The sequence below is a fragment of the Carlito syrichta genome, unplaced genomic scaffold, assembly GCF_000164805.1.
Source record: "Carlito syrichta isolate Samal-C Ts95f unplaced genomic scaffold, Tarsius_syrichta-2.0.1 Scaffold301768, whole genome shotgun sequence".
NCBI classification, from domain to species: Eukaryota; Metazoa; Chordata; class Mammalia; order Primates; family Tarsiidae; genus Carlito; species Carlito syrichta.
Window position 1 is genome coordinate 189,227 of NW_007245864.1, and position 17,578 is coordinate 206,804.

Below are 17,578 nucleotides of genomic sequence, written 5' to 3' on the forward strand. Positions count from 1 at the left end.
GCCACTGCACTCCAGTCTGGGCGACTGAGTGAGACTCCAACTCAAAAAAAAGAAAAAAGAATGTTTTGTTATCTTAAACATTGGAGAGAAAGTTGCAGATGTGTTGCACCAAAACCTTGGAGTGCTTCTGTGTTTCCTGCAGACAGCCACAGCACAACCATTAAAACCTGAAAACCGTGCTACTGTATTACAAAGGGATGTTTAGGCCTCATTCATGCTTCACCAAATGTCCCAATAATGTCTTTTATAGCAAGGAGATTCAGTTCGGAATCTCATGTTACCTTGAGCTCTCACATCTCTTGTGTCTCTTCAATCTTTTCTTGACTTGACAATCACCCTTGTGAAGTTCATAGCCCAGCTAGTTTGTAAATGTCCCTCAGTCTGGATTTTCCTGGGTGTTCCCTCATGATGAGGTTCCAGTTGTGACGCCTAGATGGGACTATCAGAAAAGTTATGCGGAGCTTTCAGAGCATCCCACCAGATGCTGCACGATTCCAGTTTGTCCCATTCCTGGTGATGTTTACTTGGACCACTTGGTGAAAAAGCACCAGGATTCTCCACTGAGAAGATACTTTTTACTCCTTTATATTTAACAAAGATTCCATGGGGAAGTGTTTTTTTGTTTATTTGTTTAGGGTAAGAAAGTGAATATTATTTAGAATGAAAAAAATGACAACAGATTACCACCATTTATTTAGGACTTCTTATTTCCACATTTTTTGTCAGATTTATCCCTAAGTATTTAACATTTTTATGCCATTGTAAATGGTTTCCAATTGTTGCGAGAAAATAGAAATACAATCGGTTTGGGGATATTTATCTTATATTCTGCAACATTGTTAAACTCCCCTGTTACAGTAGCCTGTTTGTAGCATCCATAGGTTTTTTTACAAAGATAGTTATGTCATCTAAGAATAAAGGCAGTTAACTTCTTGCTTTCCAATCTGGATGCTCTTTATTTCTTTTTCTTGCTTGATCACATTGTCTAGAACTTCCAACACAATGTTGAATAGAAGTGGTGAGAGCAGACATCCTGTCTTGTGCCTCATTTTACGGGTAAAATATTCAGTGTTTCACTATTGAGTATGATGTTAGTTGTGGGGTTTTTTATAGATGCTCTTCATCAGGTTGGGGAAGTTTCTCTCTTTTTCCGGTTTGTTGAATGTTATTGTTTTTGTTTCAATCATAAAAGGATGTGGGATGTTGTCAAATTCTTTCTCTGTGACTATTGAGGTGATTGTATTTCTTCTTTCTTTCTTCCTTTCTTTCTTTTTAATGTGGTAGGTTACACCAATTGATTTTTCAAGTGTTAAAGCAGCCCTGTGCTCAGAGATAACCATGGAGAGCTATTGTGGAACAATGCATATGTCCCGATTCCTCATTAAACATTCAACTCATTCGTTTACTTATTTATCTCTGCATAGTCTCATGGCTCCCCATTTGATTCACTGGGTTATAAACCATTACTGTCATTATATATCATGATGGCCAATTTGTCTCTAATTTGGCCAGTGGAGCCCTCCATCATTCTTTGAATACTTTCTTGTTTTCTGGCACAGACTGCCCAGCCCTAGAATCAAATATTTCTCCAGAACCCTGTTTCTGTTCATGAAAAACAGAATTTAGAAGTCAAGATTTGGATGTCGGGGCTCTCACTACCACTGGGGTATCACCATCCCCAGTGGAAGAGATGGGAAATGTGTGCATGTATTGCATATGCACCCACATCCACACGTTTATACATGCCACATAGACACAGACATACATTTACATCTCTATTTATTGGAACACACACACACAAACCATAGCACACAACAACACCTCCAAATCTATCCAACCTCCATTAAAGGTTCCTCCTGGTTTTCTTCTTTCTCCAACAGTGAGAAACCTGGCCCCCAATATCCTATATGTACTCGTGTGATGAATTCCTCCCCAGATGTAACCTATCTCCCCCTTTCATTGCATTTGCCCCCTCCCCCAGCATAGATTAGGTTTGAGTTGTTCTGAAAGGGGAGGGAGGGGAAGGAGGGACAAGGATGCATTACATTTCCGATCACTGACTGCCAGCCAGACACTGTTCTATACCCGAAATGTGTACCGTCTTAATCCTGACAGCAACCCTGTGAGGTAGGAACTGTTATTATCCGCTCTGTGCGGATGAGAGAACTGAGAGGCGGAGGGTCATGGCAGGATCATGCAGCTGACATGGCAAATGGTAGCTCTTGTTTCAAAACCACCACTCTGAACCATGAAGCAATGATCCCTTCCCCTCCCCTGCCCTGTGAAACTTAAAATAGTTAATAACTTTGGAGAATTGCATGATTTAATATTTGGTAAGCCCAAATTAATCTTTATAAGTGACAAATATGGAGTCTAAGCTGCTTTTAAGAACTTAACAAAAAAAAAAAACCAGTGTCTTCACCTTTTTCTAAGTGAAGGTCATTTGTTGGGCTATACACCCAATTTCCATCCTTGGGTCTGGTTTCTAAAACATCCCAAATAATGATCAACCAGAGGGCAGGGTCATACTCTGAGAGCGCCCTACCTCCCTTCCTCAGGGCTGGTGGAGTCTTCAGAAGAAAGATGGACAGTGAGAGTAGGAATTGCTGTGTCCAGCTGTGTGCATGGCCACCTCATCAACTTCTCATGACTCAAGGCCCCATTAATGCCACTATGGTTCTGGATGCCTCAGAAATAATTTCTGCCAGGCACTGTAGCTCACGCCTGTCATCACAGCACTTTGGGAGGCCAAGGTAAAAGGATTGCCTGAGCCTAGGAGTTTGAGACCAGCCTGGGCAACTTGGCAAGACCTCGTTTCTACAATAAATAAATAAAAATTTGTCAGGTGGGGTGGTGTGTGCCTGTAGTTCCAGCTACTTAGAAGGCTGAGGTGGAAAGATAGCCTGAGCCCAGCAGATTGAAATCGTGGTAGCCATGATCATGCCACTGCACTCCTGCCTGAGTGACAGAATGAGATTCTGACAAAAAAAAGAAAGAACGAGAGAGAGAGAGAGAGAGAGAGGAGGAGAAGGAGGAAGAGGAGGGGAAGGAGAAGAAGAAGGGAGGGTGAAGAATTTCTAGTCAGCATCATCTGAGGAAGTATAGTTAGAAAGTGCCTGGGCTGGAGACTGAGATAGCCCAGCATTGAACCTACCCATGGCTGGCTGTGCAGACTTGGGTAAGCTCTTAGCTGCTGTGAGTGTGCTTCTTCCCTCTACAGATAACAGAAATGACTAGTACCTGACTTGTGGGGTTATGGTGAGGGGAACATGAGACAGGATTCGTAAAATATTCTTTAAGGGTAGTAAAGCACTGTCTCATTGTCAGTTGCTACCAGTATTCACCAGTTCATCATCAGCAATAATTATTTGACAATAATAATAATTGCCAGAGTCTCTTTTAAAGCTAAAATGGAGCCAGGCGTTTTTGTCAGCAGACGATATTTTCTTATTGAAATGGGGATGGTTTGAAAGAAAAGAAGAAGACACGGTCTTCTTGGGAGACCTCTGCCTGGAGCAGAGACTTTCAGCCCGCTTTTATAAAGAGGAGATGTAAAGATGTTGTCTCCCATCCTCTAGGACAGGGGTCCCCAACCTCCAGGTCACAGACCTGTGCTGGACCATGGCCTGTTAGGAACTGGGCCGCACTGCAGAAGGTGAGCCGCAGGGAGCGAGCGAAACTTCCGTATTTACAACCATTCCCTATCCCTGGCATTACCGCCTGAGCTCCGCCTTCTGTCAGAGCAGCAGCAACATGAGACTCTCATAGGAACACGAACCCTATTGTGAACTGTGCATGTGAGGGATCTAGGTTGCACGCTCCTTATGAGAATCTAATGCCTGATAACCTGAGGTGGAGCTGAGGGGGTAATGCTAGCACTGGGGAGCGGCTTCAAATTCGGATTTACATCAGTAGTGAGGTTTGACTGCCCAGAGACCATAATAAATCAATTGCTTGCAGACTCATATCAAAATCCTCTCAGTGAGTGGATGTACAGCTGCATCTGGTGGCAAGCTTGAAGTCAGATCTGATGCTTATTTTAGTCCACATGTGGCCTGCTCATTATTTTATTTACCACTTCTGTCTGTACCTCTTTTTTTAAATTGTGAGTTGTATAATTATTTCATTATATATTGCAATGTAATCATAATAGAAATAAAGTGCACAATAAATGTGATGAGCTTGAATCATCCCAAAACCATCCATCCCCTTTGCCCCCAGTCCATGGAAAAAATTGTCATCCATGAAAGAGGTCCCTGATGCCAAAAAAGGTTGGGAACCGCTGCTCTAGGAGATCAGCGAGTGGGAATAAAGGCTCCCACGTCCAACACACACCCATGCCTCAGTATTTACTCTTAGCTGCAGATCAGGACAGACAGAAACCACTTCTGAATTCCCTGAGAAGAGGGCTAGATGTTTTCTGTTTTGACAATTTGCAAAAGCCAAACAATCTTTATATCCAAATGATTTTCTATTACTTTACCAATTGTGTTAAACTTTGAGTAACGTGTCAGCCTAAACGACAAACAGAGAGAGGTTCTCTGAAAGAAAATGATATTTATTCGAGGATAGGGCATTGCTATGGGAATCCACGTGCTGTTTCATGGTAGGCAGGTCTATAAAAATCTACCCCCAAAGTCTGAGGAAGCTGAGAGACTGAAGAAAGAGGCTGACATATCCAATTTCTCAGAAAGAAACATTTAAGAGGGAAACATTTAATTTAAGAAAGATTTGAGCTGGGCTCGGTGGCTCAGCCTGTAATCCTGCGCCTTGGGAGGCTGAGGTGAGTAGATTGCCTGAGCCTGAGGGTTCGAGACCCACCTAGGCAACTTCGTGAGACCTCATCTCTACAATAAATCAAAAAAATTAGCCGGGTGTGGTAGTGCACGCCTGTAGTTCCAGCTACTTGGAAGGCTGAGGCGGAAGGATCGCCGAAGCCCAGCAGGTAGGCTGCGGTGGCTGGGAGCAGCCACTGCACTCCAGTCTGGGTGACAGAGTGAGACTCCAACTCAAAAAGAAAAAGAAAAAAGAAACATCTAACAGACACCATGTTTGTGTCTCCAGCCACAATAAGATGGTGGAGCCCTTCACCATTATCCCCCAGACCCCAAGGCTTATAAACCATCAGGAAGGGGTCATCCAGAAAGGAAGTGTAGGACAATTAAAGTAGGACAACATCCAGGTTGTTTTGACCTAGAGGCAGGATCTACAGTAAGTACTTGCTCTTACAAAAGGGACAATAGATAAACAGGAAATCTTAGCAATCTTTCCAAAATGAAAATTAATCAGAAATCAACATGGTGGATATTAGCATCCAATATGGAGTTGATTTGGCCTCCACGTGTGACATAGTAAATTACATTTGTATTCAGGGAGGTAAAGGAAAATGAAGGATTTTAAAGGAAGAATGAGGAGGATTATACAATTGTTTTAAGATAATTATTCTTGGCTACAAGGGTGGCTCCAATTCGAGGCTGGACGTGTGTGTGTGTGTGTGTGTGTGTGTGTGTGTGTGTGTGTGTGTGTGTATAAGGTTGCAATGATCTTTGAACAAGATCGTGGGTTTTGTGGAGTTTTTTATTTGTTGATTGCTTGTTCTTTCGATAATTTTTGTAATGAGACCCTTCCTTTTATGGCTGTGTTGTTCAGGTTTTTTGGGGTTTTGTTGTTGTTGTTGTTGTTGCTGTTGTTTTAACACAAATGACTCCATTTTTAGTCTAACAATGTAACTTTCACAAAATATACTGAATCAAGATCAAGTCACTTCTCAGTGATGATTAAGCTCTCATTGATCTAATTTCGGTTGTTTTTGTCACAGGCAAAATTCCCAGAAGAGCTCCAGCAGGTCTTTCCTATGAGTGCACGACACCCCTTTAGAATGAGCCGGGGAAGCAGCACCATATCCTTGGACATGGAAGAGCCTTTCTTGCAGGAACCAGGTACCAACACACCAGCTGGGGCTGTTCTGTCCAACAGGATAAGCCACTTGCATATCCCCTTCTGCACAAGTGACACCACTCAATGGTCACCTGTTGCCTGTTTCCCGAGTGGCTGTGAGCCTAAAGATAAAAATATTAACAAATTTAGCTACATGTATTGAGCATGTCCTCTATTTTATCTCATTTAATTCTTACGAGTAACCTGACAAACAGGAACCATTCTTCATTTTACAGATGGGTCCCCTAAAAGCAATAAGTAGCTGATCCAAGTAAGTGGCAGAACAGAACCTTAGCGAGAGCCAACGGCGCCCAACTCCATGCCCAATGGAGCCATTTCTCACTGCCTCCTGGTCTCAGAGAGAGGAGTGCTGCTGCAGCAGCCTTGAGTGTGCATCTGTCTGCCGAGTCTCCGAGGCTTTCCTAGACCTCTGTCCTATTACGTGGCTCTGGTATCCCAGTGTTGTGTGCATGGGAGAACAAATCAGGGGATTACTTGTTCCCTATGGTACGAATGTGCAGATGGTCCAAAACCTTACGTCGTTCATAAGCAACATGAAAACAACACCTGTCTAAATTAGTAAAAAACAGAATAGGCATCTCTCCAACCAGGACGGATAGAAACGCTGAAGCTAGAGCTTCATTTACAATCTTGTTTCTTTTTCTTTTTCTTTTTTTTTTTTTTTTTTTTTTTTTTGAGTTGGAGTCTCACTCTGTCACCCAGACTGGAGTGCAGTGGCCGCTCCCGGCCACCGCAGCCTCGACCTGCTGGGCTCCAGCGATCCTTCCGCCTCAGCCTTCCGAGTAGCCGGAATTACAGGCGCGCGCTACCACGCCCGGCTGATTTTTTGATTTATTGTAGAGATGAGGTCTCACTGCCCAGGCGGGTCTCGAACCCGCGGGCTCAGGCAATCCACTCACCTCAGCCTCCCAAAGGCGCGGGATTACAGGCTGAGCCACCGAGCCCGGCTTTGGTTTCTTTTTCAATCTTATCAGCTGTTTCCCATTTTTGAAAAGTCATATCTAATCCACAAATAAGTAGCCACCTTTCTATTCACTCTGTATGAAACAGAAGTTTCTGGCTGGGCAAGTGGCTCATGTCTGTAATCCCAACACTTTGGGAGCCGGAGGCAAGAGGATTGCCTGAGCCCAAGGGTTCAAGACCAGCCTGAGCAACTTGCTGAGACCTCATCTCTACAATAAATCAAAAAACTAGCCAGGTGTGGTGGCACACCCCTGTGGTTCCAGCTACTTGGTAGGCTGAGGCAGAAGGATCATCTGAGGCCAGCAGGTCGAGGTTGCGTTGGCCTTGAGTGTGCCACTGCACTCCAGCCTGGCTGGGCAACAGAGTAAGACTGAAAAAAAGGAAGTTTCTACAAAATAAGCTCCTTCTTGCCTATCTTTAAAATGTGATCCTTTCCATGGAATGTGTTGAGTCTGTGAATAGAAGATGCTATAAATGACGTTTCTGACATCCTAGGCTGCTTGGATGCTTTTTTCTCTCTCATTTTCATCATGCTGCATGAAGCTGGAAACCAGCTTTGCCTGTTGACTCTCCCAGAACAGAATTATTAAGCACTCTCTCCATCAACTCCTCAATGATATCTGCTGTTCCTCCCCCAGGTGTTCCTCCAGAGGAGTCCAATGCTCGCCCCAGAGAAGAAGCCGTTCAACTGCTAAGTGCCGAGGAAAGGGCCTTGGCGGACAGAATGGCGTCGGAGGGGAGTGACGAAGTGGAAGACGAAGGTTCCCAACTGGTGGTTTTGGACCCAGACCATGTAAGAAAATATTCTCACGTTCTGCTTTTGCCTTACACAGATGTAGAATAACTTAGGCCCTCTTCTGCCCTCTCCCTCCACGGTGGCCTGTTCCTGGTCCCCCGAATACTGTGTTCCTGTCTCACCCGTCCAACACACAACTTATCCGCACTGTTTTGGCCTACTGCTTTGTAAAGTGGATTCTTCTTTTAGGTCCACACGCCTAAGCCTGTGTTTCAGCCGCCACCCTACTGACACTTAGAGCCAGATCATTCTTTGTGGTGGGGGCTGTTATGTGCACTGTAGGCTGTTAGGCAGCAGACCCGGCCCGCACCCACTAGATGCCATAGCACTCCCCCACTTAGTTGTGATGGTCAAAAATGTCTCCAGACATCGTCCAGTGTTGAGGGGTGAGGAGCACAAGACCCCTGTTGAGAGCCACTGCCTTGGGTGTACTAGGCAGACTGCAATTCCTTGTCCTACCCCTCCAACAAATGACAAAGACATTTTTATTTGATTAGCCCCTTTGGGAAGGTGTGATGCTCAAAGCAGCAGCAGGAAGGAGGCGGGGCTGCACTGGGAAAATTAACTCCCCAGACCACTGCTCATTCCTGCTCTCTGGTCTCTGGGACCATACCCCAGCTCACCATTATTTTGCCAAAATATACACTTGGCTCGGTGGGAAGAGACCATGAAGTACTTTTAATTTGTGGCTTCCAGAGTAAGAACTCAGGCAGAAGCGGGGAACCCTCTGCGTGGAAGTCATCTCTGGCCCCTCCATCTCCCCTCCACCACCCCTAGCAGGAGAACTGTGGCCACCTAGGCCAAGCCTGGATGGGACGGGAAGGTAACCGCATGTGGTTTTTCCATTGTTTTAGCCCCTGATGATAAGATTCCAGACAGCCCTGAAGAACTACCTTAACCGGCAGATAGAAAAGCTGAAACTCGAACTCCATGAGCTGGTGCGTATCTGTCCAGTCCGCCACCCTGGCTGAGTGCCGACGCCTCAGTGACCCTGGATCTCTCTTCGCGTAGGGCGTGGCCACCAAGCAGAGCCGCGTCCAGCGGCAGGAGCTGGGGGTGAATCTCTACGGGGTCCAGCAGCACCTGGCCCGTCTGCAGATGCAGCTGGAGAAGAGCCACGACCGCCACGCGACCGCAGCGTGCGGGCGGAGGCAGAAGGAGGAGGAGCTACGGAGCGTGCGCGCGCTCTACACCAAGACTTGCGCGGCCGCCAACGGCGAGCGCAAGAAGCGTAAGGCGCCCGCGACCCCACTCGCCATCGCGTCCGAAGCGGGGTGTCCCCACGCTCGTTGCGTCCCCCATGGGTTTTCCCCACGCGACGCCGCGTCCCCGCGGGGCCTTCCCATGCGCCATCGTGTCCCCCGTGGGCTTTCCCCACGCGCCACCGCGTCCCCACGGGGCCTCTCCACGCGCCATCGTGCCCCGGTGGGTTGTCCCCACGTATCATGGCGGGGCAGAAAAAGCACATGGGAAAGCACGAGATGTGCGCAGCCTGCCTTTTCGGGAAGGGAAGGCGCATACACGTCTTAAAAGGCACCAAATTGGGCAAAGCAGCAAAACCTGGAACCGACAACTCGAAAAACGAGAGGCTGGGTGGGCTGCAGAGGTCCGAAGGTAGGTGAGTCCAGAAGGCTAGCGCAGAATAGACATGGTGGGGCTCAGGAGCGAGCCGGCCAGGGAGGAGGCAAAGGCTGGCACCAGCGGGCTTGAGAGCGGGCGTGGCCCGGATGGGAAGTTCGTGGGTGTGCGGCAGATTAATGGATAGCTTTGGATCGGATAAGAGTAGGGGCTGTGGCATGGTCTATGAGATGTTACTGCTAAAGCAACATCCTTGCACTGAGCGGGGAGGAAGTAGGTGACAGGGAACAGTGGCTTCCTCTTGTGGTTAGGGATCATTTCTGTCTTCCTGCTTTTTGAGGTTTCTAACTTTACCAACTCTGTATTACTGTCATAATAGAGAAATAACCCAAAAGAATATGGAAGAAAATAGAATCATATGTATATCCCAACTGTTCTGGAAAGAAAGATTTTGCAAAAGAGGTTCTGGAATTTTCAGGAGTTAGGATGAGTGGGCATTCATGAACCTCTCTCCAATTACTACCAAATTAACAGAAAACACACACACACACACACACACACACACACACACACACACACAAAAGGAAGAATATTTCATCCACGCTGAAACTAAACAGCCACATCCTCCAGAAATAATAGAATTTAGACCAGCTTGAAAGAGGATACATGGAACCCACTCCACACACCTAACAGTGAGCTGAGCAGAGCACCTGCTGGCTCACCTCCGCGAGGGTTCAAAGAGTGGATGGGCTTCTGGAAAGATCCAGACACCTTCGTGGACTTTGTGTGCCTTCTGGAGATTAGAAGAGGATAGGAACTGAGGCCATTCAACCCAGCAAGGTGCTGGACCCTCAAAAGGGAAGACATTGTGTCCAAAAGGCCGAAGAAATGACCCGGAGACAACGGATAGGACATGGGCTTTATTCAGTAACTTACTTACAGGGAAGGTGGTCCAGGAGCAGTCAGCTGGACAGGAAAAATAGTGTTCCTGATTGTAAAAGGCACACAGGTTATACAGCATTTTACTTAGGGCAGAGTGCAGGGTTAAGAATGAAAAGGGTGGGGTTTCTAGCGGGCAGGTGCTGTGTGAGAAGGTGCGTTTACATACGTCGCATGCAGACAAAATGGCTACGATTTCTCCTTGGGGTGGGATTTTTTGTATTATAATGAACTAAAGGTAACCAAGGGTAATGGGCACTGATCCAGGTGTGCCTGATCTAGTGTGAACCAGGCAGGAGTTGGATGGAGACTGCCTCAAGGAAGAGTGTACAAGATGTGGTCAACAAGTGTAGAGAACACTTCACCCATGTCCTCAGCATAACCTGCGTGCCCAGGCAGGGAACCTGAGGGGAAGAGGGCATCTTGAGTGGGCCACCCCCAAGACCCTTTCCCAGGCTCCAGCCTGCTGCTTGGGGCCATATCCAGGGCGTGTTCATGCTGTTACTGAGTGTGTTGCCCTACACAAGGGTTGCATCAGGCAGCGCTATCTCTGTCCATTAGCACGAAAAATTTGGGTGACATTCCCAGCCCTGCCTGTGGGGCTGTTGCCACTGCACTGTCGGGTGAGGCATGGAGCTTGGCCCATGAAGAAAGTTCACAGTCGCCTTGGCAAGCCCCAGACGTGAGAGGAGACAGGGGTCAACAGACAAACTCAGTCCTGATTCCAGAACAGAGTGTGAGCTGGCACCACTTGGTATTCTGCATGAGATTTTAGAGAACAGTGCATCAGTAAATGAGAACAAAGTGTTAGGAAAAAGGGATACTTGAAATTAAATATACTTATCATCCCAAAAAGAGGCACTAAATAGATGAATGAATACAGTTGAAAACTGAATTTCTGAAGAAAAAGGTCAATTTGAGTAATCTTCCCCACATACAGAGCCAAACTCCAAATGATGGATATCTTGAGAAGGAGATGTAAGACATGGACAATAAACAGGGAAAATCAATGTCCATAAAATAGAAATTTCAGGAGATGAGAGGCAGTCACCAATGACATACAGGAGAACATCTGCATGAGTTCAGGAAAGACGAATCTTCAGATATGAAGACTCTTGGAGAATCGACAGCTGGGAGAAAAAATAAACATGCCTAGACATAGCTGATGGAATTTTTGAATTCCAAAGGCAAAGGAAAAAATGCTACAGGCTTCTAGGCAGGAATAAACCAGATTACCTCGCAATGCCTGACCCAGGGCTGCCCCTTGGAGGAACCCAGGGGGAACTCAGAACCACTGGGGACAGCCCAGCCCAGATATCTGATTGATTTGTTCTGGGAAGGACCAGGCATTGTTTTTGCTTTTTTTTTTCCTTTCCCTGTAAACCTCCAGATGATTCTAACATGCAGCCAGGGCTGAGAATCACAGATCTTACATATAAGTGGCAAGGTGTCAATGCTTAGAGTTCTAAGGGAAATGGATAGACGAGGTTCCGATCTACACTGCAGTTAGACTCCGGGAGGTCCATGCGTGAAGACTCAGGTTGCTGCCAGAACTGCTCAGCCAAAGCCCATGGGCTGGCAGAGTTCATTTACATTCCCACAAACAAGACTAAAAACAAAATCTTCTCTTCAAGAAGCTAAAAATGGACAAGTAAGTGAAAAGAACTAGGAAAAGATATTAATAAGGACAAAAAGCAAATGCTGGTGAAATAAAAAATCGAAATGTATTATTTGAAATGACCAATACACTTAATAAACTTAATAAACTTTTGGATGTCCAACAAAGAACAAAAAGTAACAACACTGGGTATCAGGACAATTCAGGGGAGTTTTTGTTTATTTTTAAGAAAGCGATGCATTCTCTTGGATTTATCAATGAAGAAATTGAAAATGTTGCCAAAAATCTGTTTTCCCTAAAAGTACTGGTATCTGAACCTTTCAAGGAACATACACTTCCGGGTAGGTGGATAATTCGGGAACATCTCCCCGCCTTGTTCTACAAGGCTTAGTGTAATGCCTATTGCAAAAGTTGACAACATACACAACAGGAAACTGTAAAGCAGTCCCACTTATGAGGTGGAAGATCCTGAATGAAATATTAGGAAATCAGCTGGGCTCGGTGGCTCAGCCTGTAATCCCAGCGCTTTGGGAGGCTGAGGTGAGTGGATTGCCTGAGCCCACGAGTTCAAGACCCGCCTGGGCAACTTGGCAAGACCTCATCTCTACAATAAATCAGAAATTAGCCGGGCGTGGTAGCGCATGCCTGTAATTCCAGCTACCTGGAAGGCTGAAGCAGAAAAATCACCAGAGCCCAGCAGGTTGAGGCTGCGGTGGCCAGGAGCATGCCACTGCACTCCAGTCTAGGTGACAGAGTGAGACTCCAACTCAAAAAAAAAAGAAATATTAGGAAATCAAGTTCAACAGTATATTAAAAGACAAATACCTCATAGCCAAGTAGGATTTACTTCTGGAATTCAGGAATCATTTGCAATGAGGAAATCTACTAATTTAATTCATTACATTCATAAAGCGGGGGGGAAAGGTTTTCTGGGTAAATGCCAAATGATGTTTGATAAAACTCATCAGCTTTCTCAAACTAGGATAGAAGGAAAGTTTTTCCTAAGTACTTACCAGAAACTAGAAAGAGAATTTTACTCCATGGGAAGCACTAGGTATCAGTTCAAAATCAGGCATGAGATGAGGATGCTCACCAGTACAGCTGTTCCCCAGCATCGTTTTGGAGGTTCCAGGAATGCAAGAAAACAGGAAGAAGAAATGAGATGGAGATTTTGGAAATGAAATACTAAAGTTCTCATCCTTTACTAATGAAACCAAAATCCAATAGAAACAGAAAGAAATCCAAAACCTAGTTAGAAACCAGGGCCATAGTTTTCTTCTATACTGGCAATGTCCAGTTAGAAATTACAATATTTTCAAAATCTCATTCATAGCAGCTACAGCTATGAAATACTTAAGAATCAGTCTGATAGGAATAAGTGAGCCAATCTGAAGAAAACAGTAAAATTTTACTAAAGGACATAAAACAGATTTAAATAAATGGAGCAACCATGCTACTAGCTGGGAAGATGCATATATAAAAATGTCATTTCTCTCCAAATTAATAATAAATTTAATGCAATTTCAATTACAGTCCATGATGAGATGTTTGGGGTGAACTTAGATATATTTAACGCAATTCCTTATTTACTTATTTTGGAAAAGTAATGATTCAAACTTCAAGAGCTCTACGGGGAAAAATCTCCTTCCTCTTTATCCCCCACCTTCATCAAGGCCCTCCACAAAGGTGATCAGCGTCATCAATTCTTGTGAATTCTTTTAAGGATATTTCTGCAGATATAAGCAAAGTCACAAGGGTGTGTGTATATGTATTTTTCTCTCTTTTTAAAAAAACTTAAATGATTAAAAAACATTTTTTTAAAAAAAACTTAAATGGCATTTTATACCTACTGGTCTGTTCCTTGCTTTCTGTCTCTTAACAATGTGTGCTGGAGATACTCTGCATCTATACAGAGTCGGAGTCTCACTCTGTCACCCAGACTGGAGTGCAGTGCATTATCATGACTGATCACAGCTTACTGCAGCCTCAACCTCTTGAGTTCAGGCGATCCTTCCACCTCAGCATCCCAAGTAGCTGGGACTACAGGCATGCACCACCACACCCAGCTAATTTTTTTTTTTTTTGGAAGAAACGAGGTCTTGCTATGTTGTCCAAGCTAGCCAATCTTGAACTGCTGGGCTCAAGCCGTCTGCCCTCCTTGTCCTCCCAAAGTGCCGGGATTACAGAAAATGCTTTATTCTTGACAAACTGATTTTAAAGGTCACTTGGAAGACTGAATGCACACCAATATCCAAGAAATTTTTGAAAAGGAAGTATAATGAAAAAATTTTAAGAAGAATAGTAATTCCTCAAAGAGAACTTTAAGGAAATTTACTTAGAAATTTAGCTACTGCAAGCTATATAAATATACAAGTTGCATTTTTAAATCACGAAATATTTTTTATCATTTGGCTACCTGAAAAATAAATACTTAGATTCCTATTTCATTGTATAGGAAAATAAATTTCAGGTACAGTAAAGATCTAAGAAAATTGCAGGAGCATTAGGAGAATAATTTCTTTTTATCATCTTGGGGTGAGGAAGGTCTTTTGCAATGTGAAGTGTGGAGCTCAAAGCAGAGGAATCCGACAGGTTTGATTATATGAAAACATATCTGTCAAGAAGCACAATAACATTAAAGGACAAACACATATTAGGAAAAATATTTGAAATATCTGTGACAGCATCCATATCTTCTATATTAGTTTTCTGTTGCTGCATAACAAATTGTCACAAACCCAGGGACTTAAAGCAATGGCCATTTACACATTAGCTCATGGTTCTGTAGGTCAGAAGTCCAATGTGGTGTGTCCAGGCTCTCTGCTTGAAACATAAGTAGGTTGGAATCAGGTGTAGGCTGACTGAGTTCCCATGGGGAAGTTTTGGGGAAAATCCTTTTCCAAGCTCATTTATGGTATTGGTAGATTTCAGCCCCTCGTGCCTATAGGGCTGAGGCCCCTGCTTTCTGCTGGTGGCCAGCAGGGTCTGCTCTGGGTTCCTAGAGAACACCCATATCCCCTGTCATGTGTCCTCTCTGTCTTCAGGCCACCAGTGAAGAACTTCTCCTTGACTGAATTCCTCTCATGCTGCAAATCTTTCTGGTTTCCTTTTTGCCACCAGCTAGAGAAAAATGCTCTGCTTTTAAAGGGCTCACCCACTCAGGTCAGACCCACCTGATAATCTCCCTCTTGCCATGTGATGTAACATGATTATGAGAGCAACATCAGAGGGCCAAGATCATGGGAGCCATTTAAAAGTACTGTCCACCATGTTTTTATAACATAAAGAGCACATAGGCCAATCAGTAAAAGATGAACACCCCGGTAGAAGAATGGCCAAGGACATGGACAAGAAATTCAGAGAAGGAAAAAGACACGTGGCAACTAAAACTGTGAAAATAGGTTTACCTTCACTAATGATCAAAGAATAGGACATTTAAAATAATAATTTAAATACTGACTTTTAGTTGCTTAACCAGCAAAGAAAAGAGAGATTTAATTCAGTGTTCTTAAGGAAGTATGGAAACGCACACTCCCGCACATTTAGGTGGGGGGTAATTTCATCTGCTTGAGCTTCCATACAAAGTGCTACAGACAAGGGGCCTGAAACCGCCCATGTTTATGTTCTCACGGTTCTAGAGAGTACAAGCCCAAAATGAAGACGTCCGCAGGATTGGCTCCTTCTAAAGGCCTCTCTCCTAGGCTTGTAGACAGCCACCTTCTCCCTGCATCTCCACATGGTCATCCTCTGTGTGTGTCTGTGTCCTCATGCCCTCTTCTTATTAAGGCACCTGTCCTATAGGACTAAGGTCCACCCTAATGACCTTGTTTTGCCTCAATCACCTCTTTAAAGACCCTATCTCCAAATATAGTCACATTCTGAGTTGCTGGAGGTTAGGGATTCCACAGATACTTTGTGGGAGAAGCCACTCAGCCTAGAACAGAGGATAAGATGTAACAGTCTCCTCACAGAGCAGCTGGGCAACTCCTTCCCCAAAATAAAGCAAGCACATTTTCATACAACAATCTCGCTTGAAGGAATTAACTCCAATTAACTATTATTATAGTTAAAATGAGCAAAAATGCAGTGACCAGAAATCGCTACAATAGAAACTACCCAAAATTACACAGAGAGGAAAAAAGACCGAAGAAAAAGGGAAAAAAACAAAACAAAACAGAAAATCTGTAAGCAAAGAAATAACTTCAAGTGGCCCATATACACATATATCAGAGGAAAAGGAAAACAGGAAAAATATTAAAAGAAACCCTGGATGAAAAATTTCCAAATTTGGCAAAAACCATAAACCCACAGATACAAGAGCGACAATGAACCCCATGCACAAGATATATGAGGAAAACTACACCAAGGCACATTGTAAACCAAACTGATTAAAACAAGCTGTAAAGAGAAAACCTTATAAGCAACCAGAGAAAACAAGGCATATTCTTTATTATTAATTTACTTTAAAGATGTGGGGTACAATTCAGGAATAGGTATACAAATGGTCATCGTACAAGTAAAGTTTGGGCCTGAGTTTGGTCCCCACTTTGCCTGGTTTGAGATCAGTACCTTTATTGATGAAGTGTGCCCCTCCACTCCCCTGGCGGTGTCCTACTACTGCCAATCCCTTTGTTATAGTTTTATGACAATTGTTCTGGGTCTGCTTATGAGTGAGAACAAGTGGTACTCAGTTCTTTGTTTTTGTGATTGATCACTGGGTATTATAGACTATAAATCCATTCAAGTTGCTGTGAACGTCACAATTTTGTCTTTATGACTGTGTAACATTTCATCATGTATATGTACCACTTTTTTTTTTTTTTTTTTTTTTGAGTTGGAATCTCACTCTGTTGCCCAGACTGGAGTGCAGTGGTCGCTCCCAGCCACCGCAGCCTCGACCTGCCGGGCTCCAGTGATCCTTCCACCTCAGCCTTCCGAGTAGCCGGAATTACAGGCATGCGCTACCACGCCCGGCTGATTTTTTTTTATTTACTGTAGAGATGAGGTCTGGCTGCCCAGGCGGGTCTTGAAACCGCCGGCTCAGGCAATCCACTCACCTCAGCCTCCCAAAGGCGCGGGATTACAGGCTGAGCCACCGAGCCCGGCTTGTACCACATTTTTTTATCCAGTCTAACTTTTGATGGGCAGCACGGTTGGTTCCTTGTTTTTGTTATTGTGAATAATGCTGCAATAAACACGCATACGCAGATATCTTTTTTATAGAATGATTTGAGTTCCTCCAGGTATATTCCCAGAGGGGGAATTGCTGGGTCATATGGAAGGTCAATTTCTAAATCTTTAGCGACCGCCACACTGTTCTCCACAGAGGTTGTACTAATTTATACTCCTACCAACAGTGTGGAAATGTTCCTTTTTCCTTGCAGCCTCTCTAGCATCTGTTGTTTTTTGAGTTATTGATGATGGCCATCCTGATTGGAGTTAGGTGGTATCTCAGTGTGGTTTTAATTTGCATTTCTTTAATGATTAGTGAGGCTGAGCCAAGAGGATCTGTCAAAAACCTGCACTGATAAAGGACTTTGACAAAGTCTCAGGGTACAAAATCAATGTGCAAAAGACAGTTGTATTCTTTTTTTTTTTTTTTTTATGAGTTAGAGTCTCACTCAGTCGCCCAGACTGGAGTGCAGTGGCCGCTCCCGGCCACCGCAGCCTCGAGCTGCTGGGCTCCGTTGATCCTTCCGCCTCAGCCTTCCAAGTAGCTGGAACTA

The 17,578-nt window shown here is 44.4% G+C and overlaps 1 protein-coding gene across 1 annotated transcript in view; it reads left to right on the top strand.

The window, feature by feature from the left end:
* CCDC40 (coiled-coil domain containing 40) overlaps positions 1 to 17,578 on the top strand; it is a 70,165-nt gene that overhangs the window by 3,997 nt on the left and 48,590 nt on the right. Inside the window, exons 4-8 of the mRNA XM_008055195.2 lie at positions 3,656 to 3,669; positions 5,843 to 5,939; positions 7,560 to 7,714; positions 8,572 to 8,655; positions 8,729 to 8,948. Coding sequence (XP_008053386.1) covers positions 3,656 to 3,669; positions 5,843 to 5,939; positions 7,560 to 7,714; positions 8,572 to 8,655; positions 8,729 to 8,948 — 570 coding nt within the window. The remainder of the gene's footprint in view (positions 1 to 3,655; positions 3,670 to 5,842; positions 5,940 to 7,559; positions 7,715 to 8,571; positions 8,656 to 8,728; positions 8,949 to 17,578) is intronic.